Source organism: Crocodylus siamensis, chromosome 7, assembly GCF_052110815.1.
Source record: "Crocodylus siamensis isolate JL-2025a chromosome 7, ASM5211081v1, whole genome shotgun sequence".
NCBI lineage: Eukaryota > Metazoa > Chordata > Crocodylia > Crocodylidae > Crocodylus > Crocodylus siamensis.
Genome location: NC_143401.1, coordinates 3,135,545 through 3,159,369, shown reverse-complemented (window position 1 = coordinate 3,159,369; position 23,825 = coordinate 3,135,545). Strand labels below are relative to the sequence as shown.

Below are 23,825 nucleotides of genomic sequence, written 5' to 3'. Positions count from 1 at the left end.
ACTACACTGCTTGTCCCTTCCTCAGTCTGCTGTGTGCTGTGCACACAAGCTGTCCCTGCCACTTGTGCCACCTCAAGCATGTGCTCTTTCCCACATCAGAGATGGGAGACTGGCCTTTGGCCTGCTCCAGCATGGCAGCTGTTGTGAAGGAGTCACCTGAGAGCCCAGTCCCCATCCCTGCTTGTAGCAGCCTCCCTGCTTCTGCCATGTTCGATGCCATACAAATTGCCTGTGAGACTGACACGGGCAGAGCAGGGAGGGAGCCAGCCCCTTCTGGTCTTGGAGACTCTTCCAGGAGGATTCATTGCCTCAGAGAAGGGTGACCAGGGATCTTGCTTGTTCTTGCAGAGATGAGGCAGTTGCAGGTCTGAAAGGTATTGACCAGCCACCTCTTCCACCAGAGAGGAAGAAGGGAGTGCGTCAGATCCTGAGTGCTGCAATGTGGCTTGGTGCTGCCCTCTGGGGTCATACAGTGGAAACGCTGCCTGTTTATCCGATAGTTACAGCAGCCGGACGCTTCCGAGGGAGCCCCCAGCCCTGGTAGGGCGGATGCCTGTGCTGCATGGTGGGAGAAGGGAAAACGGCTGCCCCTGTCTGCCCTGCAGACTCCTGCAGAGCCAGTTACAATGCAGCTGTTGCAGCGGGTCTAGAGGGCTGAGCTCAGTGTCTGTTAAAAGGCTCTTATTTTCCTTCCTGAGCCACCTTAACACAGCAGAGATCGTGGGGCCTGCTGGCTGGATGAAGGTGGGACGGTGAAAAGATGAGAAGACAAGTGAGTCACTGAAAAGCATGGGGTTTATTTTACTTAAGTCAAACCCACACCCTGCCCCTCTTTCCGTGAAGGATTGCAATCTAAGGGTGCCTCATTAATGTCTGTTAGCAGTTTATTTCCACACTGGTGGTGCTTGGCTGTGTTTCTGACTTCTGGAGAGGCTCCTCTTCACACCCCATGCGGGCTGCAGTAGGGATACACACTGCTCCCACCCTGAATGCATCCTGGTCCCATTACTGCCTCGCATTGGCTATCGTAGGCCCACCCTGCCTTGCGAATCCCCCATTCTAATCTGTGCTGTAATGTGGGTCCCAGCTGTCCTGCCCATGCACCCCGTTATATAACAGCAAGCAGCTGTGACCTCGTTTCAACTGGCTGTGCTATCCCACGATGCACTGCTGCTGGCCGAGCCGCGCAAGGGTGGGGCAACCTGGTGAATGTGCTCGGCCGACCGTGCGTAACCTCGTCTGCCTGTCAAGGTGGCTCGTTCCACCCATCGCTCCCCATCTCGCTGGTGAGGGGCGGGATGCGAGCATGCGACTGTGCAGCGAGGTGGAAAGTGCTGTTTGGTGGCTACATGGGGCACCAGGAGGTGCCTAACCCTTGGCCTAGGGCAGGAGGTGGCTTCTCCCTTCCGCCTTGTCTGCTGATCCCACTGCATCTGATCCTGTCCTGTCTGGGGGCATGCATCTTGCCCGGGTGTGACCCAGGAGTGGGGTCCCCATGGGCCTGGGATGGTGCTGCTGTGGGGAACCAGAATCTCCACCCTCTGCTTATGGGCCCACTTCTAAAGCAGCTTCTTTGTCCATGATGGGGTGGGAGACTGGCGCTGGGTGCTCAGGAGAGCGGGGAGGCCATTAGGATTCAAATCCAGTGGTCCAGGGGAAGAAGGGGTAAAACCAGTGTGTTGCACCCTGGTCGAGGGCCAGCGAGGAGGCGGAGGAGAAACACCAGCAAGGGCCAGGATGGTGGGGCCTGTGCCTAGGAGCACCTTTCAGGCCAGGGAGTGCCTCTGCAAGGTCCAGGAGGCAGCGCTGTGGCCAGCCTGCCCCTGCACTTTCCAGCCATGAGGCACCAGGAGTGGAGCGTGATGCTGTCCTGCTGAGGGAGTCCAAGTCCCAGCTTCCCCCTCCCAGCCCTGTTGTAACCTTCCTTGCTCTGGGAAGCTCCTTCCCTGCATCACTGCTTTGGTGGGGGCTTGACTGGTTTGGCCAGCTGCCGGATGCTGTAGTAGGACAGGCTTAGCCCCACGATGGCCAGGAGCAGGGCCGTGTGGTTCACCAGGCGGTCTTTGGGCTCACACTCCAGCACCCCAGACAGCTGCAGCTGTGACGGGAGAACACACGGCTTGCTCAGACCCGTCCGACAGGCGGTGGAAACCAGCTGGCACCTGTGCCCCATCCACCCTCTGGCAGTGGACGTGACCAAGCCCAAGTCCCCTTGATCCACGCGATGAAGGAATGGTTCCAGTTCTGGCTGCAGTGGGGCCACGGGACCACGGGCAAAGAGGCCTCCCTGGAGCCAAGAGACCTCAGGGTGAGCTGGGGTGAGGGATGCCCTAGCAGTGGGGTGGGTAGCCCTGGGGTTGAGATCATGGGGTGAGGGGAGGCGCAAGTATTACCTGGAGCAGGCGGAAGTACGCCGGGGTTAAGAGTCGGAGCCGCATGATCATAGCTCGGAGTACGTGGGCTGGGCCTCGGCTCCTGCTGGCTTCCTGGCAGCAACAGGGAGACGGCCAGCACTGAAAGACCAGGTGGGCTGGGCTGGTGCATGGGGGCAGAGCACGGTCTGGGCCCACTGACAGCACCCAGATGTCGGCCGGCAGCAGCTACGTCCCCCAGGCCCCAACTCCCCCTGCCCCCGGCTCAAACGTCAGGTCCACAGGTGCTCGTGGGACCCAGTCGTGGCATGAGCTGTCGCTCACCAGCCCTGCATGCTTGGGTGCCCCCGCCAGCCCCAGCACCGTCCCTTGCACCCCAGGCCATGGCTAATGGCTGTTTCTAAGCTGGGCATGTGGGGAGCCCAATCCCCCACCCCATCTCCATTCCCTGCTGCTTGTGGCCAGGAGGCTGCAATTTCCTCCCCACCCCAGGGAAACGGGCTGGAACGGATATATCGCTCACCTGTACCGGACCCCGCTTCCTGCGTGCCAGGCGGCAGGACTGCCGGGACGCCCAGGCAGCTGTGTTGGGAGCTGTTAAATATCCGCCTCCCCTCTGCACGCACGCACGCACACACGCCACCCCCATGCCGATCCCGACTGCGGCCAGCCCCGGGAGCAGCTGTCACAGGAGATCAGCACTCGCTGCTCCATCAAGCGCATGGGAGACGCAGTGGGGAGCATCTGCAGGGCAAGGGGCGTTGTAGCGGGTGGGGCTCTGGGTATGTTGGCCTGGGGTCACTTCCAGTCTCTTCTGCAGAAGGGCCGGGGCTCAGGGGAGGGCGCTGGGCATGCGCGAGTGGTTGGGTTAAAGCAGGGGTTCTGCCGACTCCGGGTTCCCCCCAGAAAACGCCAACTCTTGGCTCTTGCTCATTTGTTGGCTACAGACAAATTAGCAGCAAGTCTTCCATTGCAAAGAGCTCGGCAAGCCCGGGGTAGGGAAGGACGTTTTAAACGCTACGGGCTCCCATGTGAAATCTCCGGGTTTATCACATGAATTGTGTCTGCACACCCAACCGTGCTGATGTCAGCCCCGCTTGAAAGGGTCTCAAGGCACCCCAGGGTGCTGCAACCTGCCCTGCCTGAGAGTCGCTGGGTTAAAGGATAGGGATCTGGAGAAACCGGGGGGGGGGGGGGGGGGCTCGCCTGCTGCATTGTGGGAAAGGTGCCCTCCTGGGAGGATGCTGTGGCTCAGGCACTGGCTGAGCCTCCAGAAGGCTGGGTCTGTTGTGGGATGTGGAGCAAATGACGTGGCTGCCTTGGGCCTCCACTTTCCCATCTGCAAAATGGGGACAATGGCCCTTGTCATCCTTGGGGACAGTGGCTAGAGCGTGAGGCAGGCAGGGATGCTCCAGCCATACCAGGTACAAGTGGCAGGTGTGGCACAGCCTTCAGCCCCATGGCTGGGGGGCGGGTGGGGGCAGTCCTGCAGCTGGAGCCTGTCACGGCTGGCGCTGGCCCCCAGGGGGTGCTGCGTCCACACATCTTGCTGCCAGGGCCTGCCAAGCACTTGGGGGGGGGGGCAGATTTGCATCCCCGACCTGCCTGGGAGGTGAGGCAGAGAAGGGGAAACTGAGGCACACGGTGATGCTCCAGCCAAATTCACATCATCAGGGCAGGCCCAGGCCCAGCTGTTCCCCCCATGTCCCACCCAGGCCGAGGAGGGGTTCAGCGTGTGTCCTGCTGCAGAGGGTCGCTGTGCTAACCCCGGGTTGTGAGCATGCTTATCCTGGGTTAAAGTCACAGGCTGCTTGGGCCTTAACCCGGTTTAGCTGCATGAGCTCAGTGCTGGCTCCGCTGGGCGTCAACACGAGCTGGTGCCGTGGGTCTCCTGTTCTCCCTGCTGCACTCGCTCGCCCAAGCTGGCAGCCCCCAGGGACTCCGCACGAGGGGAGACCACTCCTTCCCAGTGGCAGGGACCCGCTCCAGGCGCCAGAGTGCACGCCGCAGCCCCGGATCCAGCCCAACCCTGCAGCCAGGGGATCCCGAGGGACTGCGCGAGTCTGAGCGATTTCGGGTCGGCATCTCCGGCTCCGAGCCATGCAGCCCCTTGGCAAGGCTGGCAGCCACGTGCTGCAAGGCAGCTTCCCCCCGGGATGCAGTGGAGGCACCGTGGACTGTGCCCCCTGCTCCCAGGGCCCGTGCGGGGGAAGCAAAGGGCTGGAGCCAGGAGCACGTCCAGCATCTGGCACGGAAATGAATCCTCTGCGGCGCGCTGGGGCTTTTATCTCAGCCCGGGCCCTGAAGGCAGACTTGCCGGGCTGGGGAGAGGCTGGCTGGGAACCACAGCACGCAAGTGTGCGTGTGCGTGTGTGGAGAGAGATTGGCTGTGTTTTGGGAGCATGTGTGTAATAGTGAGGGAGACTCTGGTTGTGTTTTGGTGCTCTGTGTGTGTGTGACAGTGAGAGACTGGGACTGTATTTTGATACTCTGTGCGCAAGCGGGAGAGACAGTTTGTGACTCTGTTTTGGTTGTGTGCGTGCATGCACACGTGTGTGTGCTCTGGTGCAGGACACGTTGATGGGGCTCCACCGCGTTTCAGAGCCTGAGAGCACCCACAGACCGTTCTCCAGGAGAAATCAGAAGTGCTTGCAGCCGGGTCTTGTGATGGTGCAAGAAGCCATGACCAGGCGGGCCGGGGGTGTCAGTCAGAGCGGGGCACAAAGCATTCACAGCCCTGGGGGTCGGCCGTGGACCCATCTTCCAGAGCTAGAGCAGACCCTCGGCAGAAAACTCTTTGAGCAAGGCTTCCTGCCCACAAGCCAAACACCTCCCTCCAGTACCCTCACGTGCCTCAGTTTTCCCATCTCTAAAATGGGGATAAGGATCCTGCCCTCCTTCAGGCAGCTTTTCACCAATGCAGAGGGCTGTGGAAGAGCTGGGCGGCCTGTCATTGATCTCGCGTGGGAGATACTTGAATCATATGGTGGCCGGCAAGAGGATGATGCCCCGGCAACGCGCAGCACCCGAAACACTGACTAACACCCAGGAAGTCCTGGAGGATGACAACAACGTCTCGGCCCGCTGTGCTGCAGCAGGGCCGGGGCTGCGCACGCCAAGACGGGAGGTGCGGATGGGCTGCAGGAATGCAGGCGTTCCCGAATGCCCGGCCCCCGCTTTTCACGCCAGGGCAAACCGTTCCCAGCGCGAAGTCGGCCCGGACCTGTTTGCTGCCACGGGGTGAGTCAGGCCACCGTGTCTGGCTGCTGTCATGGCAGCGCTTATTAATAGTGCTGTGTACTTCTGCCACACCTTCGCCCCGCCCCGCCGTGCAGAGGTGTCACCCCCGCCCCGCCAGGCCGCTGGTCCTGGGAGAGGAGTCCCCCCGACCCCCTCGCTTCCGGCCTCTGCATCTCTGAGCATTCGTAGCCCCCACCCTTCCCCCGCCAGTGCCGGGGCGGATCCGGGGGGTGCACTTGCACCCCCTTGGTTCCTGCCCCACCCGGGGTTTCCAAGCAGGCGCCTGGGAGAGGCAGCGGTGTGTCTAGCCAGGCCAGGCGGAGGCCGTTGTTTGGTTTTGTGGCTTGTCGTCATCTCCCCGATGCCCAGGTGTCACCGACCCCGCCTGCTCCGTGTTTTGGGGGTGGGCACCAGGCCGTGCCAGGGTCCTGGCTAGGGGCTCTTGCCTGTCTGCTCGGGGTCGGGCCGAGCTCTATCCTGGGGGTCCAGCAGGAATTCCCCCCCGTGGTCAGATGGGTACGGACTGGGGCGGTTGCCCCCGTAGCTGGGGGGCACGGCCTCTAACAGGATGTCACAGGGTGCACTGGCAGACGCAGGAAGTTGGCTGCCGCGGTTCCCCTCCTTCGCTGCGGCACCGTCGGTGCGAGGTCTGTGCTGGATCGGGGCGACCGTCCTCTTGTGCAGTTTGGAAGATGACGGTTTGTCCGGGACAGACTGCCGGGGGGGCTGGACTAGAGCTGACCTCTGGATCTCCCTTCCAGCCCGTTCCCACGTGCTCCGGCCACCTGTGGCCGCCCATTTTACAGGTGGGAACACTGAGGCCGAGTGGGGAGGGGGCTCAGGACCCCCGCCTGCAGCTGGTTTCAGCCCCCGGCCTGGGCAGGAGGGAGGCGGCTGTCCCGAGCGCAGCCCCTCCCCGCGGAGGGCCCCAATCCCGGTCCAGGGCGGGCTTCCTGGCTGAGTGGCAGGCGGCTGCGCCAACCCCGCCCCCTGGCAGGTACCTGCGGGCTCAGGTGTGCGGGGCCGGGCCGGGCGGGGCTCTTCCGGCCATGGAGCCGGTGGGCGCCTGGAGCCCGGCGCGGGTGGCACGGTGGCTGCGGGGTGAGTGCGGCCCTGGGCCTGGTGGGGGGCTTCGGGGCAGGAGTGGGGGGCGCGGGCTGGCGCCTGCCCCCGCCGTGGTGGTGGGGCCGGGGGCACGGCGCGGCCAGGCGTGCTGGCGGTGCAGGAGCCCGGGGGCTCGGTGACCCCGCTCCGTCGGTGCCCTGGCACCGCCCGGGCTTCGCTCGCCCCCCGCCACTGCCGCCCCGGTGCTGAGGACCTGGGCCTGCTTTTGTCCCGCGAGAAAGGGGCGCGTGGACCCCCCGCTTTTGTCCCGTGAGACAGAAAGAAAGGTTTCGCTGACCGGCCGGGGGCTTTGGGCTAAACGGCTGACAGCGGGGATTTCCCAGGCTCCTGGGCTCCCCCCGCACCCGCCAGGGAGTGTTACGCTTCCTTCGGAGGCGCTGGGTGTTGGCGGCAGCCCGGGCTGGGGACTTTGACTGCGCTGGGCCAGGGCGTCTGTTGGGACCGAAGCTGGAGGGTCTTGCCCCTCTGCTGCACTGGGGGCGGGAAGGAGTTTCCCCCCCGGTCAGTCTGGGGGGCGGGTTTGCTTCCTCTGCTTCTCCCCGGGACCTGCTGAGCGCCCGCTGACATTGTCCCGTCGCACAGGGCGCTGTGCCTGGCTTCGCCTGTGGCAAGCTGGGGCGTGATGCCAGGAGCTGTCGGGGCCGACGCTGTCTGGTGCAGAGCTCAGCTGCTAGGCTGTACCGGATGGTTCGGACGGGGCTAATCCCGCCTCGGGCCCGGGGGTTGGACTAGGGGAGCTGCGGGCCCCTTTCAGCCTGAGGTCTCTAGGACCCGATGAAAAACCAGCAGGCCTTCGTCGGAAGGAGTTCGACACCCTCGGCAGGGCTGTGGGGTAGGGGAGAAAAGACTAGCGTGATGGGTGGCACGTCACGACCGCTCAAAAGCAGAAAGGGTCATTAACACGGGTGGGATGCAGAGTAGAGACGGGATCGGGGAGAGGACGTGTGCACCCCCTGCCCATAACCTGGGTCAGGCTCGGGGCCCCAGCGGGGGCTGCTCCGTGGCTCTGTGCAGGGCCCAAAGCCAGCTGCCGTGGGGCAGGCTGTGCCCTCTGGATGCTGCAGGACTGAGAGCCGTCCTCGTGGAGGCTGGTGTGCTCGGAGGGCTTGTAGGGGTCGGGGAACGGGCTACCGCAGCGTCCCGCTCCTGCCTGCAGCGTCTCCGGCCCCAGCTCCCCCGTCTTCTGGCACAAGGCCCAGGGGAGAGGCCAGTCGGTCACCCCAAGAGCTGAGGGGGGTTGGGGTGAAGGCGCTGGTGCTGGATGGCCCTGGGCACACGCCGCGGCGGGGCGGGGCTGGGCTGATGCGCCCCCATGGGTAGCGATGGGCACTGGGGGCCTCACCGCCTTTCCTGCCTCAGGTCTGGACGAGAGGCTGCAGCGGTATCCCTGGGAGGCATGGACCCTGACCGGGCAGGACTTGCTGTGCCTGTCCCACCGCAGCCTGGAGAGCCTGGGCGTGCGGTGCATGGGCCACCAGGAGCTGCTGCTGGAGGCCGTGGAGCAGCTCTGTGCGCTGGTGAGTGCACGGCGGGAGCTGGAGCCAGGCCCCTTCCCCGAGCCTCTGCACGGAGCAGCGGGAGCCCCGCGGCACCTGCCCTGTGTGCTTGCCCCTGGGGCTCGGGGGTGGACGGCACAGGGGCTGGGTGCAGCCCAGGTGATGGGTGCGCCAGGGCTCCTGCCAAAGCTGGAGGGTCCTGGCTGCTGGGTCGCGTCCCTCTGCGCGGGGTCAGATGGCCACCACGTCTGGGGTCCAGAAGGAATTTCCCCCGGTCAGACTAGTTTGGACGGGGGAGAGGGGGTGCTTTGCCTCTGCCTGGGGTCTCTCAAGCATGTATTAATGCCTTTGGAGCAGCAGGACGTCGGGCATTGCAGGCCCCTGCTGTGCCCGTGGCAGGGTCGGGTGCGATGCCTGGCGCTGTCAGGGCTGACGGTGGTTTTACGGAGAGGCTAGATGGTGGGCCTATTTGACGTCCTCGGTTTTCGGGGTGGTGACTGCCAGTCGCTGTGGGCCGCCTGTGGACGGTGGCTGGTGGTGGACGTGGAGGGGTGCGGGGGACGGATCCGATGTTGAAAAACTCCCGAAGGAGTGGGTCCCGCTGCTAGATGGCGGGTTTGTCTGGGATGGTTTGGAGAGGGAAGCTCCCGCTTCAGGCAGGGGTTGACTGGATGTCCTCTCCGGAGCGACCTTCCAGCCCGCATCTGTGAAATGGGAAGGACTCCCCTGGGGGCAGCAGGGGCTGGGCTGGACGGTGGCTGCCCTGAGAGTTGCCCTGCGTGGCGCGGTCTCTGCAGCTCCCAGCCCAGGCAGGGCCGGCTCCGACCTTCCCCCTGAGACCCTCGGGGCTGTCCCTCTTTTCCGCCCCTGCTCCAGTACTACGAGCTGGAGACCACCAACCTGCGAACACTGACCATGAAGCTGCGGCGGGTGGCTCGGACCATCCAGGCCCTTGTCCTGAGCAGCCAGAGGGTGACCGCCTATGCGGGGGACGCGGCCGAGCCCCCCGCTCTGGACCTCCTGGCCAGCGTGGTGGAGCTGGTCGGTGCAGCTAAGGGGCTCTTCTCGTGGCTCAACAGGTACCAGCCAGCTGCCCCAGCTGTGGGGGGAGGCCTGGGCCAGGCGAGGGGGGTCTGTGCGCTGAGAGCAGCTGGGGGCCAAGCTGTGGGCGTCCCTGTGAGGAGAAGGAAGGGTGGGCTGTGCCCCGTCTCCCCCCGACCTCGCCGGTGTGGTCTCGCCGTGCCCGCCGGGTCTGGGCACCGTGCCTGCGGGGATTCCTCGGCTCCATGCCCGCACGCACGGGCCAGGGCAGGCCCGGTGCCCCCGGCCAGGCCCCGGCTGTGCGCGCGGCGCTGCGGGATCCCTGCGTGCTTCAGCGGGTCCTGCTCTCTCCTCCCCTCGCAGGTACCTCTTCACCCACCTGCACGACTATTCCTCCAGCCGGGACATCATCCCCCTGTGCGCGGAGCTGGCCGAGGCCGTGCGGAAGGTGAGGGCGCGGGGCCGGCGGGGTACCCGAGCGGGCAGGAGCTCCCCAGCCCTCCCCCAGAGCAGCCCGGGGGGAATCTGGAAACCCCCGTGATGGCTCTGGGTCACAGTCCCAGGAAGCATCCACGAGCTTGCCCTGGAGCGGAGCCCGGTGTCCCGAGCCCTCGGCCTTGCAGCAAGGCGGTGGTGCTGGCCAGGAGCCCAGGGGACTGGGGGACAGCCAGGAGGAAGGGGCTGGGGACGGGGCCGTGGTCACCCGGGGAAGGGAAGGGACTGGAGAACGGCCGAGGAAGGAAGCCGGAAGCGGGAGATAAACAGCCTGAAAGAGGGGCGGGCGGGGGGAGAAGCCGTGGTTCTTTATATAACCTTGTGAATCATGCTCTGGGATCGGGCCTGGGGCTGGGGCAGCTCGGCTTTCAGCGAGGCTCTGCCCGGGGACCGCAGGGCGCGCCCCGCCGAGCGACGGGGGCTCCGGTGCCGCGGGGCGTCCGGGGGGCAGGAGGCTTCGTGGAGGTCCGGGACGCCCGGGAGGGGAGGGAGCGGGGAGGCGCGGGGGTCCGCCGGGACTCTGGGGAGGCCTCTGCGGCTTGGCGAAGGGGGTGAGGGAGCAGGTCTGACCCACCGGTCACCTGTGGCGTGCAGCCACGTCCCGGGCAGGCAGTGGAAGGGAGGCCGTTCCCCAGGCTGCCCCGGCCGGCTTTTCTCCGGGGGCTGAGTCGGGAGGGCTGGGGGACGATTCCTTCCCCGTCCGGGATCCAGCCCTTGGGGCCACCTTGGGTGGGAGCAGGACTTGCCTGGCACCTTGTACCCGGGCAGACCCGCCTGCCCAGGGGAAAGCCTTCATCCCGGGCCAGAGGTGGATGGGGGGAGCTGCGGAGGGCCCTCCACGCCTCCTCGGGGGCTTTCCCCTCTTGCCTGAGTCCCTCATCCCCTAGGGAAGGTCAGGGGCTTGCCATTTAGCCCCAGGCCTGATCTGGAGCCCCGGGGAGTCAGGCCTGTGCTGGGGGCAGTTTCTCTGACAGCTCCTCGGCTGCCGGCAGGATCAGGCGCGGGCGGCCCTGCTGCCTCCGGGGGTGGGGGTTAGGCGCCAGCGGGCACGTGGGTGAACGGCAGAGATTAGACAGCCTGTGGCTGTCTGGCGTCGCCTCTGCCCTCGGGGTGGGGGGCGTGGGATCACCCCATCCTCCCTCCTCGCACGCTGGCTCCCGGGGAGCGGGGGTAGCCGGGCACCTGCAGGCGTGTGTGCGGGAGGGTGACTGGGGTCCCCAGGGCTTGGTGCAATGCCGGTCCCCGTCCTGGAGCCTGATCAGGCCGGGGGGTGAGTCCGGCTCTAGGTGCAGTGAAATCTTCGTTCCCGCGAGCGTTTGGAGCCTGCCAGGGCGCTGGGCGTGCTTTACACATGGCAGGTCCCAGCTCTTGCTCCCGCGGTGGCGCGGCCGGGGCTTGGGAAGAATTCCTGGTCCGGGAATGACCGGGGAGGCCGGCCCAGGCGGAGATGGCTCCACGCTGCCAGGCTCTGGGCCGAGGCTCGGGCAGGAAGGACGCAGCTGGCCTAATTGCTCCTGTCCTTCCAGGACCGCAGAGTGTCCGAGAGAGGGAACCAGGTCCTGCTGATCGTAAGTACAGCCCCAGGCGCGGGGCCGAGCAGATCTGGGCAGGGGCGAGGGCTGACCCTGCAGAAGCCGGGCTGACCCTGTCCCGCGCTCCAGTGCAGGCACGTCGTGGGCATCTGCGAGAGCATCCTGAGCTGCAGCCCCACGTCTCTCCTGGACCGGACGGCCGTGCTGGAGAGCGTGGTGCTGGACCCGGCGCCGCCCGACGACAGCCTGGTGAGTCGGCTCCTCCGTCTCTCCCCCCGGGCCGGGGATGGGGGGCCGCCTCGGCACCGGGTCCGGCGGCCCTGAACCCCGTGCGTCTCCATCTCCGCAGGGCATCGAGATCGAGTCCACCAGCTCCGGCCTTCACTTCATCTCGGGGACCGGCAGCGAGGTGAGCGCGCGCGCGCAGAGACGCGGGGGTGGAGGCCGCGTCGGACCCGGCTGGCTGGTCCCCCCACCCCGGGAGCGAGGGCGTAACGCACGGCTAGAGTCGGCCCCCCACACCCTCCCACCTCGCGTGGTCCCAGCTGCGACCTGGCAGGCCCGGTCCCTTGGGCTTGTTAGCGCCCGAGCCGGGAGAGCCCAGCCCGACTGCGACCCTGCTGCAGCCGCGGACGAGGCGAGCTGCATGTGCCCCCCCCACCGGCTCCAGCCGGCCCCGTCCTTCATTCCTCTCCTGCCTGCGGCCAGCTGCATTGCCCAAAAGGTCAGGCCAGTGGGTTAATAGTTAATCCCTTTTCCCCTCGAGCTTACGCCAGCGAGAAATCTCCTTAGGCCTGATTAGGCTGCAGTGCAAGCGGCTCTGGATCCCCCGGGCTCTTGAGTCTTGCCCTCGTCTCTCTTCTAGTCTCCGGCGGAGGACGGCAGGCAGATCCTGCCGGGGGATGAGCTAGTGCAAGTGGACGACCAGGTGGTGGTAAGTGCACGCGCCCCCCGGGCCTGGGCGGGCGAGCCTGCGGGGGCTGCGATCGGGGCAGGCGCCTGGTGAGCCTGCATCTGGTTCCAAGCAGCCAGGAGTCGGCCCAGGGTGTGGGCGAGTCGAGTGGGTCCACGGCGGGGCCGGGGTCTGTCCGTAGACGGGGGCCACCTCCCTGGTCGGGCTTGTTCTGCGCGAGGCAACCCCGAGCAGGAGACGGGGTCGGGCTGCTTCTTGCCTCTGCGCCAGGCCCCGTGAGATCGGGGTCACCGAGCCCTGCAAGAGCCTGGGGGGACGGTGCCAAGGGCTGTGACTTCCTCCTTACCCGAGGCCCGGGGGGTCCCGTGGGGCAAGAGCCTGGGTCGGCTCTGCTGCCGGGCTCGGCGTTGCTGGGAGATCTCCGGCTCCTGCGGCGGCTGGGGCTGGCGCTCTTCCTGGGTCCGTCTCCCTGGCCCCCGCTTCCTCGGGTGGGGAAACGAACGTCACAAGGTTGCTCCAGAGCCTCTGCGCTCCCCCCGTCCCCGGCGCGGGCGCGGGGCTCTTGGCAGCATCCTTTATCAGGGCAGCTGTGTAGCTGGGAGGGAGACGAGACGAGCGCTGGGGCACACGGCGCCCTTTCTCAGGCCCGGGAGAGGAGCAGACGGGGCCTGAGCAGAATACCAGGGAGGCCGGTTACTGTTTAACTTCTGTGTAAACGGGAGCTGTCCTTTGAAGGAGGGGAAGACGGCCCCAGGACAGATGCCGCGATGCACATTTTTGGTGCTGGCCTGGCGGCGCGGCTGCAGCTCCGTCCCCTTCCTCTCCTGGCACGAGACACGGGCTGCAGCCGGGAGGGGAGCCCGACTTTTATTACTTTGCAGCTCGTCCCTTGGAAAATGAATATCAGGGACTCGGCTGAGCTCTCCACCTGCTTTGCAAACAGCAGATAAGAGCTCCCTAAACTACCCGGGGCTGGCAGGAGTGGCCTCCCTAGCACAGGGCTCCCTGCGCAGGGGCGATGCTGCTCCCTGGGGAGAGGAGTTGCTCTCCAGCGGGGCGCCAGGTTAAAACGATGTTGACCCGGGATGCTGCCTTGCGGGAGCTGCGGTTTGGTTGCCTCTGGCTTCCCCTTCTCCTGGCAGCCTATATCTCCCGGGGTGCACCGTGGTCGTGGGAGACGTAGTGTGGCCAGGCGCCCAGCCCAGGAGAGGAGAACGGGGCGCGGGTCAGCACTGTGATGGCCTTGCGACGGGGTCGTATGCGGGACACCCCCTGTCTGGTCCCCCCGTGAGGGAGAAGGGGCCACGTCCCGTGGGTCTGTTGGCTCCGGATTCCCCCGCACGGCGTGGATCTGTGCCAGGACCCCCATCAGTTGGGTGACTTGGGCGTGCAGGATGAGCATTGACTCGTGGTCCAGAGTCACCCGGGTCCTGGGGTGCTCTCGCTCCAGAGCCAGCTGGCCCACCTGGGGATCCAGAGTTGTCTCCAGATGCCCCTGCGAGGGGCTGGCCCGGAGCGGGAGGACTGGGACCTCCTGCTACAAGCAGCCGGCCGAGAAACTGGGGGGGGAGCGGACCCTGTGCAGGCGACTGGCCCTGACCCGCTAACTCCCGCGCAGGTGGGCTGGACCCAGAGGAATCTGGCTAAGAAACTCCTCGAAAAGCCGAGCCAGGTGACTTTGGTGCTGAAGAGGATCCCCCTAAGCTTCCTGGGGTCTCCTCCAACCCAGGTGAGTGGGGCCAGGAGCCCCCACATCCACAGCCGGAGGGCCCAGGCTTCAGCCACTGGGTCACGCCAGCAGCGACTGGCCCGGCCCAGCGCAGCCCAACCGGGCGCTGTGACGCTGTGAAGCACCCGGGGGTTTGCGGCTGGCTTGATGCTCAGATGCCGCCGGGTCAATGCTCCAAGAGCCCTAGCGAGGCACCAGCGCCGCGGGGGCGGGGGGTCGTGGCAGTGCAGCGCGTGGCGGGGAGCTCACCGCCGGCTCTTCGCAGGCCCTGGAAAGCTTCCCCGATGCGGCAGACTCTTCGGGCTCCAAAAGCAATGACCCCCCCAGCACCTCGGTCTGCCTGCCCTGCAGGTAAGAGCCTAGAAGTGGTGTCTGAAAGGGCGTCGTGCTGCTGGCTCGCGGGCATCGAACGTGCGAGGACGAGTTTGTGTCTGTCAGCGGGTTCTGCCGTCTTTGCGTCTTCTCCTGCCCCGGGAAGCTACAGAGCTTGGAGCCTAACAGGTGCTAGAGGCGTGTTTTGCTGGTGCCTCCCCTGGCCCCACGCGGCCGATGGGCGGCTGGCCCTCCTTGCGCTGTTTGCCAGAGCGCCCCAGGGAGTAACTAGGAATAACGGGTGCAAACTACTAGAGAGTAGATTTAGGTCAGACATTAGGAAGAATTTTTTGCAGTGAGGGTGGCCGGAGTCTGGAACGGGCTTCCACGAGAGGTGGTGCTACCACCTAGCTTGGAGGTCTTCAAGAGGAGGCTTGATGGTCACCTGGCTGGGGCCATCTGACCTTGGTCCTCGGGCAGGGGGTCGGATGCGATGCTGCTTCCGACGCTGTAATCTATGGAAACCCTTATTGTGGCAGTGCCCCCGGGTCCTGGGCTCGCTGGCAAGGAGCAGCCCCACACGTTCCCCAGGTTCCTGCCACGTGGCCTGGCTTTTGTGGACCTTCCTGTTTCCTTGGCACTGTTCCCTTTGCGACCCGGGGAAGCTCCGTGCGTGGGAGGCTTCTGCAGAACCTGCTGTGGTCTGCGGGGCAGAGCGAGGAGTTCCTGCAGAGTCGCTTAGCGTCCCGGCAAGCAAGTGCCTGAGCGCGGTGGCCGGCTCCCCCTCACGCCCCTGCAGCCAGGGCTGGCGGGGCGGCGCGATCCTGGTTAATAGCAAACGCACCGAGAGGCAGCTGTGCCCGGTGAGTGCTGTTCAAAGGCTCCTTCTCTCCTCAAGCGTGACGGCCAGCCAGGAGCCGGGGCCAGACTCTGCGTCGGGAACCACTGCTGACGGCGAGGAGGGGCTGGCCCTGCACCACCCGGAAGAGGACGCAGGGGACCTTGTCGGGCACCCCGGTGAGGAAGGTAGGAACACGGTGCCGCTCCGGGCTGGATCAGAGGCTTCCCCTGTTGGGGTGCTCTGCACGCGGCAATGAGGCAACTGCTGGGCAGAGCCCGTGGCTGACTCGGCTCTTCCCTGCCGGGCCTGTGCTGTGCCGCTGACGTAGGTAGCGACGGGGCCGCTGGGAGCTGCGGGGCACAGTCTGCACCCAGGATGGGGATGCTGCTTCTGTCTGACTCACCGTGGGGCACTTGGCAAGGCCCCCCGAGCTCCAGGCTCCATTTCACGCCTGTCGTGCGAAGCTGGAGCTGGCCCAGGGGCTCCGGGAAGACCCTGTGCTGTGTGGGGCAGGTGGGCATGCCCCACGGGTGTGGGGGCAGGCTTCCCCCCCTCCCGTGGTGGGGTCCTAAAGGGAAAGGAGGGTGGGGACATGTGCTCAGATTGGAGCAATTCAGCGTGGCCGATGTTCTCCATCTCTGGCGCTCCGGCCTGGAGCCGTGGGGTCAATGGCACTTGCTTTATAGTGCAGGCTCTGGTGCCACGCCAGCTTCCCTGAGCAGACAACCTGGCCCATTGCCCCAGCGCGATGTCCCAGGAGCTGCCTGGCTCTGCCTTGATGGCTTGGTCTTTGCAGGAGCATCTGTGGCAGAGAGCACAGCTGTGGGGACAGACCTGGAGGGTCCCCTCTCCCCAGCCAGACCCAGCACTTTGGCCCTGGACCTGGGGCCCCCGGGATCCCCAGGGAACAGGAGCGGAGGCAGGAGTCCGGGCCTCGAACCCTCCGACCAGCCAAGCCAGGTGAGAGCGGGCGGGCTCTTGGCTTCTTTGGAGAGAAAAGGCTGCCAGCGTGCAGGGGGACCCTGTCCTCGGGTCTGCCGAGGGGCTGAGATGCTGGGCCCAAGCTGCCAGGGGCCCTGGGATGAGCCCAGGAGCAGCGTGTGGACAGGTGGAGAAGTGGAGCCTCTGGTCCCAGCTCCGAGAGACCAAGCAGCTCCACTCAGAAGTACGAGCCTAGCCATGCGATGGCTGGTGTCTGTGGGGGAGATGCAGGGAAACGGGGGCTGCGTGGGAGGCATCGAACCGGTGGACCTCACCGCTGCAGGGTGACTGAAGCAGGCTGGAACAGGAGTCCCGTCCCTTTGGGGTGGGTTTTCCAAATACTTTTGAGCAAGAGACCAGTGCTGGGGGAGCCCTGCTGCCCCCCGCGTCACAGATACCGTGAAAGTGCTGTTCACGGCCAGGGTGCATCTAACCACGGGTCCCCTTTGTCCCCTGCAGGGCAGCCCGGAGGGTCGCCGCAAGCAGAAAGGTGAGTGGCGCCGTCCTTCCCTTGGGGGCTGGAAGGGAGAGGCCTTCCCAGGCCCCAGCGTGACCAGGAGACTGGGCTTCTCCCCGCTTCCAGCCACGCTGAGCTGTGTCCTGGGGCCTGAGCCCCTCTTGGGGCCTGCCTGGGTCTGGGCTACGTGGCCAGGAGCAGGGAAAGGAGGGCAAGGGCTGGGATTCCCCAGTGCCCTGTCCATGGCTGGAAGACCCCGCACGGCGTACCGCAGCTCGTTCCCCATCTGGGACAGTCTGGGAGTGGGCCTTGAAATAGGGGCCATGTCCCCACTGGGACTAGGCTGAGGACTAGCAAACTTATTACCTTTTCTTGTTGCACGTGACCGGAGCATTGATGCCAGGGTGGTCGCGCAAGCCCCATCGCATCCCCCCCGCCCCTCCCCAAACATAGCCACTGAGCCAAGGGACGGGGGCACAGCCGACCAGGTAGCCCCAGCCTAGACGCTCCCCTCTCCCTCCCATGCGCAGGAGTGGCAACCAGGCTGAGCCGCCGGCGGGTCTCGTGCCGGGACCTGGGCCGGGTGGACTGTGATGGCTGGCTCCTGAAGAAGAAGGACCACGCGGGCTTCATGGCCCAGAAGTGGAAGCGGTGCTGGTTCGTGCTTAAGGGCCATTCACTCTACTGGTACAACCACCCCCAGGTGAGTCAGGCCTGGTGCTGCAGCCGGGGTTGGGGAGGGAGGCAGGGGCATGCAGAGATGTGTTACAGCTCCCTGTGCCCCGACCTCATGGGATGCACGGACCCGCAGGCAGCTCGGGAGGCACCTGTGTTCCTGGCTGCAGTCCTCCCACCTGGCAGTCCCACTTGGGCCATAGACACAGTGACTTGGTGGCACGTGCTCAGAGGTGACGCATCAAGAGCAGGGTGCAAATATAACAGGCATGTTGCAGCAGCCTTGGCAGGCAATTCTTGCCTCCTATGTCCTGTTCCTTTGGCTCCACCGCCCCCATCTTGAGGACGCTGTGACAGTCCCTGAACACTTGAGTCTTTGGCCCGTGGCCGTGGAGCTCCACGCAGCGTCCCACGGCTCAACAGATCTTGCTTCTTCCCACAAACGGCAGCGGGCAAAGCCGTGCCTGATGCGTCTGTTGTATCCTCCCCGCAGGACGAGAAAGCTGCGGGCCTGATCAATGTGGCCACTTACAACTTGGAAAGCACGAGGGAGCTGAAAAAAAAATAGTGAGTTGGGGAGATGGGGGACAAGAGGCCTGGCTTGCCGGGGCAAACCTCCACCTGGCAAGGAGCGTGGGTGGCACCTCAGTCCCTGGCACTGGTGACTGTGGGGTGGGCCATGGCTGCAGTTTGTGCCAAGCCACTCCTGGATGTACTCCAGGCCCAGTTTCCCCAGCAGAAGCTAAGCACGGGTGGATCCAGGGTGCTGAAAAGGGAGGTGCACCCTCCCCATATACCGCAACACATATTTTCCTTCAGATAGAAAGAAGCTAGAAGCTTTACTAGTGTACCAGGGCCCCTGGGCTCCATTATTTAGTTTAAGATCGGAACAAAAACAAGTATAACTTTATTGGAACAAGGGTAAAAACAGCCGGCGGGTCTGTGAAATAGGAGCTCTGTGACCAGGATCATCTCACAGAAGAAAGGGCAGCTCGATTCGTGGAATATCAGTACTATTACGAAGCAGAGGGGGTCCTTAACACCTGTGGGATGAAGAGTTTAGAAGGAATTGGGTAGATGATGATGAGCCCTCACTGCCGCCTGAATGAAGTGCTGCGGCCCCTGCCAGGCAGCTGGTTTTAGACTGTGGGTGCAGCAGGAGTCAAAGCAGGCTCCTACCCCGGGGGTGTTTAAGAGGCAGTTAGATGCACACCTTGCTGGGGTTGTTTGACCCCAGTACTCTTTCCTGCCATGGCGGGGGGTCGGACTAGATGATCTGCTCAGGTCCCCTCTGACCCTAGAAACTATGAAACTATGAAAGCGGGGTGTGACTGCGCCAGCCGGGATCTGCCCCTGGGGTGGAGCAGCGGGGCCAGAGCCTCAGCTGGGGGTGATCAAGGGCTCCCGTCCCAGCTGAAGGCGCTGTCTGGGCATTTCAGGACTGCCGCACAGCTGGGCAAGCGCTGGTCCTTGTCTCAGTTGGGTGAACACGGAGGGGGAGCTGAACTTGGAGTGCTACGAGGAGCAGGCACGGGGTGGGCACACGCTGGGCACATTGTGCTGGAGCCCAGATACGGTGGGAGGGCAGGGGGTGCTTTGGGGTGGTCCTGGCGGGACGGTGGAGGAAACGGCTGCATTTTGTGCTTCCAGTGTCTTCCAGCTGTCCCACGAGAAGTACAAGCCCTTCGTGTTTGCGGCCGAGACCCTGTCAGACCTGAGCATGTGAGTAACCAGGTGGGGCAGAGCCAGGCTGTCCCAGCCCAGAGGTTGGGCGATACCCAGCAGCGATCTGCAGAGATCACAACCAGCGACCTGGACGTGACTGCGGACGGGGCTCCAGGGCAATGTCCTGCTGGCAGCCCCGCAGCGCTGCCCGGCGGCTGCAGGACAGGGGTTCGGGCACCCAGCTGCGCGGGTGGCGAGGGTAGAGGGGGGGTTGCGCACTTGCTCCGCAGTGGCCCATAGGAAGGCTGGGCAGGGGCGCGTGGGGCAGGGCTGGCTTCTCCCACCCCCCGGGGGGCTGCTGGGAGGGGGTATCTGCCGGCTGGGAGAGTAGCCACTCCGCTCGCCGTCCTAGGTGGGTGAGTCGCCTGATAGCCGCCAAGACCAAATACAACCTGGCTCACCAGTCGCTACCGCACAGAGAGGAAGGTAGGAGCCCGGTGGGCCCTTTCCCGCTCCCCTTCCTGGCCTGGACCTCACCCCTGCCAGGCATCTGTGGCCAGACTCCCTCCAGCATCAGTGGTGGATGAGAAGCAATGAGGTCCAGTGGTTAGATCCCAGCTCGGGGTGCCACGAGGCTCTGCCCACTGCCCCCCATTGTGGACAGTGGCCGTACACTGGGGCTGGGTGAGGCTTACCCCTTTCAACCCCAAGAGAAGGGTGACGTTCTTGGCCCCGGGCTGGCTGATCCCCCTCTGTCTCCCTCACCAGACTGCTACAGCGAGACAGAGGCTGAGGACCCCGATGATGACTCCCCCAGGCCCAGCTCTGAGCCAGTGAGTGCTGGCAGCAGGACAGTGTCACTGGCGGGGGGGCGGAGCTGGGGGGCACCCCGCTTTGTGCAGGGCTGTTGCCTTTTTCTGTTGCATGGTTTTTGGGGTGCAAGGGCTCCAACCTCCCCCGGGCTCCTTGGGATGGGAGCCTCCTTGCTGCTCCCCTCGGCGGTAATCGGGCATCGTCGTCTTCCACAGCCAAAGCGCCGGGAGCTGCCGCGCACCCTGGAGAGACCCCAGCCCCTCCCCGCAGCGCGGAGCAGCAGCAGCTCCCCCAGGCCGGCGGGGAGCCCTCTGGGCAGCCCCAGCAGCGCCGCACCCCGCTCCCCCCTGGGTAAGTCCAGCCTCCACCCATCCTGTGCTGACCATTGCTCCGGCTTGGGGTCCCCATCACCCCTTCCCAGCCAGTCTTTTCTCTTCATGCTTCAGCTGCCTGGGGTGCAGGGGGAGGGGGGGGCTGCACTAGGGCTCCTCTGTTACTGGGACCCCGTCCTCCCTGCTCTATCCTCCAAGTTCAACTTGGGCCTTCCCAGAGTCCAGCCTGGGTTTGCCAGCTGTTTGGTGTTGGACTGTCTGGCACAGCCTGGGCCGTGTCTGGCCTCGTGGAGGCTGGCATCCTCAGGATCTGGCCCCAAAGCAGGTGCCGTGTAACCCCCCGAGTCCCCCTGCGCTGCTGTGGAGCTTATCTCCTGTGTGTGTGTTGGGAGGGCAGGGGCTTCCCCCCCTGCACCCAGTGCAGATGCTGCTAATGAAGACCTGGAGTCCCTGATCGAGTGTCTGAAGCAAGGCGGCGTGTCGCTGATCGGCCGGCAGCAGTTCCTCACCCACGAGCAGTACCGCCGGTCCTTCATCAAGCGCAACGCCAACCCCCACATAAACGAGAAGGTGCACCTGGTCCGGGCTCTGCAGAGCACGCTCAAGGTCAGCGGGGTTGGGGCAGGGGCTGGCCGAAGCCATTGAAGGAGGCCCGTGGGTTATACAGGCAGCTTTGTCCTCAGTCAAATGGCACTAGGCCTTTACTGCATTGTCATTTCTATGTGGAAGGCACCCCTAAAACTGAGCAAGCCATCTTGGCTGTTCACGACGCATTATGACTCCTTCCAGCCTTACTCGGCACGTGCGCCTCTAGGAGCAGCTTCTCCGTCGGGGGGGATCTGGTCTGTGCCAGGGGGGCTAAGAGGGCAGCAGGGACAGAGGCTGGGAAGGACAAGAGAGGTTCTTCGCCCATCCAGCCCGTGGGGTGTGGGCTGGACCATATCCAGGCACGAGCACTGAGCAGCGGGGAACGCGCTTTCCCCTCTGCAGGCGAAAGAAGCCGAGCTGCAGGTCCTGGATCAGCTCCTGGGCGACACGGAGCTGACCTTGGAGAAGTTCCAGACCTGGAAGAAAGAGCACCAGGAGGTCTACCAGGAGATCCAGGCATGGGGGGCTCACAGGCTTGGCCAGGATGAAGGCACTGCAGTCCAGCTCAGTGATGAACCCAGCCCGCAGGGAGCTGCTGCTGCACTAACCCCCTAACACAGACCCTGGGCAGATCTGGGGTGATGCCAGCCCCTTCAGGAACCGCCTGCAGACCTTGCCTCACATCCAGCGCACGAGGGAGGAAGCCGCTCTCCCTCTTGCTGGTGCTGCATTCGTTGGCCTGGAGCACGGCACGGGCTTTTTGAGTCCTCCGCCCAGAGCAGGCATCACCCTGGGGCCTGCCCCGCCAATCTGGGGGCTCTGGGAGGGATCCCCAGAATCACTCCCAGGCGCAGCGTTGGCTGATAGAGGATTTGCTTCTTCAAGGCCCCTGTGCAGTCACGGAAGGGACGTGGGGCGCTTCTAATTCTGGAGCTCCAGGGAAAGGAGTGCGTACGAACGTGGCGGCGGGCTTGAACGGGGCTGTGCAGCCCTTGGGCTGCAGCACGGACCCATCTTGGCTCCAGGGGCTCTCTTCCCCTCAACGCTGCAGAAGCTTTGGGTGAACCAAGCCCCGGCGTGACATCCCAGGGAGAAGGTGGATGCACCCAAGGGCCCCGGCCGGGTCCTGTGGCTGAACCCCACCTTTGCTGTCGCCGATGGCTGTAGACGGGTGTATTTGTGTCCCAGCCCCACCACTGATTTTTGTTTATGCCCTTGGGCAAGTCCTTCAGTTGTGTTGTGCCTCATTTTCCCCAGCCGCGAGCCGGGGATGGGATGGAGCGGCTTTGCGTCCACTTGCCCGGGGCGCTCGGGGAGAACAGAGACTGCGGGGGCCACGTCCCCGTGAGCATCACCTGGCTCTGCTCAAGCCCCAGCTAGTGCCGCTCCAGCCCTGCCAATACATTGAAATAAAATCTCTGCCTGTTTTTACATTTCTCTCCAGCTTTGCTGTGTAGTTCATGGTGGACAGTGGCCTCTCTGAGCACCTAGCCACCAGGACCCAACCCCCTTCTTCTGCAGGGCGCCAGACGTACTTGGAAAATCATTTGGTCCCCTTCTCCTCCTGCCTCATCCCTTTCTGCAGCAGCCCTTCTCCACCCCTCCAGTCTCAGTCGGCTCTTCCCTGTCTCTCTAGGGCCTGGGCTCGCCCTGCAACAGTTGAGCAACCTCAGCTTGGCCTGGGGGAGCAACAGGAGGTGCCCAGAGAGGTCCTGTGGCAGGATGCTCTGGGGAACATTGCTCTCAAAATAGGCGTGTGAGGGGAAGGCAACACAGAGGGGCTCTGACCAGAGTCCCATAACCTGTGCTTATTGTCCTCCAGCTTACAGATATGGCTTGTACATAAATCAGTGGGTTTCTGCCTGCTACAGCTCCCCCCAGCCCATTACAGATGTGCAACAGCTGGAAACCTCTCTTCCCAGGTCCCAAGCTGTGGCCACTCCACATGCCAGGGGCCTCTCCAGCGACCTGGGAAGGGCGAAGGGAGGGGGGGAGATGGGGACACACAAACCCACAGGATGGAGAAAGACTGGAAGCCGGCAGAAGGGCTTAAATATCAGCTCGTTTCAGGTTTGTAAATTTATTTTGCAGTGAAACAGCCCTGGAGCACCAGAACCTCCCTCCTTCCTGCCCAGACCTGTTCTCGGTGGTCGGAAGCGGGCAGCCGTATCCCAGCGCCGCACGTCTGGGTGAGCTTTCACCCTGCGGCCGCAGGGCACCAGATGCAATGCTCCCTGCAGGCGTTCGGTGCCCAAGGAGAGAGGTGGAAAGGGAACAGCATGGAAGAAACCGGCCCATGCCCTCCCGGATGGCTGGGTGGGAGGTCCCGTCTCGGTAATCCACTTCATGCGGGGCGGCTGCAGGCCCACTGCTGCTTCCCTGCCTCCTTGGGCAATTAGCAGCCGGGCAGAGGGTGATGAGGATCTCCAACCCTCCTCTGCTCCAGCCCAGATAGAGGCAGGGCCCCATGTGGAGTTTGTCAGCAGCGGGGGGCTGTGGGCTGGCGATGTTGTCTAGCACGCGATATGCCATGTAGGAGACAGCGCACGGATACGTGGCCCGGCAGAGGACCCAGCAGTGCCTGTGAGAAGAGGGTCCGGGGTGCGAGTCCACCAGCGTACCCCAGCGTTGGGGACGGAGCAGCTCAGAGCGCCGGCGAGCACCGAGGGACCGTCATCGCTCTCAGCATCTGCACGGGCCAGGAGACGGCCGCCTCGTCCGGCACGGCACGGCTGGCACCTCCACGCAGCTCTTCCAGAACCCGTCACTGAAGGGCACGTCCCGGGGGAAGCTGGGTCTCGCCGAGACCCCCTGCACCGAGCGGTCACTGTGGCGGCCAGTCAAGACCCCGCCCTTGGGAGCCACCGCCAGCCCCGGCACCGTGGAGCTGGTCACCATCCTCCGCCCTGCAGCTCTTCCGCAGAGCGCGGCCCGGCCTGGGCAGAGGAGAGCAGAGGTGCTCGGTGGCAGATGGAAGTGGGACGAGCTAGGAGACCTCTCCAGGAGCTCTGGCTCTGGGGCGGAGCGTGATCCGCACGGACGCCTGCTAGTTACAATTTCACCTCGTCATTCCCCCCCCGGGCCTCGAAGCGCCGGTGGTGCGTGTCCTGCCTTGCATTTAGTACCTACCCATTTAAACATCCTGGACAAAGTGACCTCCCCCAGCCCGCCTGGTTACCCTTTAATGCCGACCCATGGTCTATTCTGGGCCAGACCTA

The 23,825-nt window shown here is 64.6% G+C and overlaps 2 protein-coding genes across 3 annotated transcripts; one reads left to right on the top strand and one right to left on the bottom strand.

Annotated features, from left to right (window-relative positions):
* Positions 1-777: 777 nt before the first annotated feature.
* LOC149859299 (uncharacterized) lies at positions 778-6,436 on the bottom strand. 2 transcript variants are annotated; one of them, XR_016443525.1, is made up of 2 exons: positions 2,394-6,436; positions 778-2,098 (listed from the first exon to the last, which is right to left on the bottom strand). XR_016443525.1 is itself a non-coding variant. In XM_090057650.1 (2 exons), exons 1-2 carry the CDS (start codon positions 2,442-2,444, stop codon positions 1,952-1,954), a joined length of 387 nt encoding a protein of 128 aa, XP_089913776.1. In that variant the 5' UTR covers positions 2,445-6,436; the 3' UTR covers positions 778-1,951. The 2 variants fall into 2 exon arrangements, 1 of the variants encoding a protein (XP_089913776.1); XM_090057650.1 differs by having other exon boundaries at positions 778-2,287.
* A 138-nt stretch (positions 6,437-6,574) lies between these two features.
* Positions 6,575-22,044, top strand: CNKSR1 (connector enhancer of kinase suppressor of Ras 1). The gene is made up of 21 exons (XM_090057649.1): positions 6,575-6,713; positions 8,097-8,254; positions 9,110-9,312; positions 9,638-9,722; positions 11,296-11,337; positions 11,431-11,550; positions 11,651-11,710; positions 12,167-12,235; positions 13,833-13,943; positions 14,209-14,294; positions 15,154-15,281; positions 15,893-16,056; positions 16,537-16,567; positions 17,065-17,237; positions 17,703-17,776; positions 18,860-18,931; positions 19,287-19,360; positions 19,643-19,707; positions 19,903-20,038; positions 20,417-20,625; positions 21,010-22,044. Exons 1-21 carry the CDS (start codon positions 6,662-6,664, stop codon positions 21,220-21,222), a joined length of 2,325 nt encoding a protein of 774 aa, XP_089913775.1. The 5' UTR covers positions 6,575-6,661; the 3' UTR covers positions 21,223-22,044.
* Positions 22,045-23,825: the final 1,781 nt, after the last annotated feature.

Coding starts and splice junctions, on each gene's coding strand:
- LOC149859299 (XM_090057650.1), bottom strand. CDS start 2,444: ATGATCATGCGGCTCCGACTCTTAACCCCGGCGTACTTCCGCCTGCTC. Junction 2,288..2,393: donor CGTACTTCCGCCTGCTCCAG/GTAATACTTGCG, acceptor TCTTGGCTCCAG/GGAGGCCTCTTTGCCCGTGG.
- CNKSR1 (XM_090057649.1), top strand. CDS start 6,662: ATGGAGCCGGTGGGCGCCTGGAGCCCGGCGCGGGTGGCACGGTGGCTG. Junction 12,236..13,832: donor AAGTGGACGACCAGGTGGTG/GTAAGTGCACGC, acceptor ACTCCCGCGCAG/GTGGGCTGGACCCAGAGGAA. Junction 17,238..17,702: donor ACTGGTACAACCACCCCCAG/GTGAGTCAGGCC, acceptor TCCTCCCCGCAG/GACGAGAAAGCTGCGGGCCT.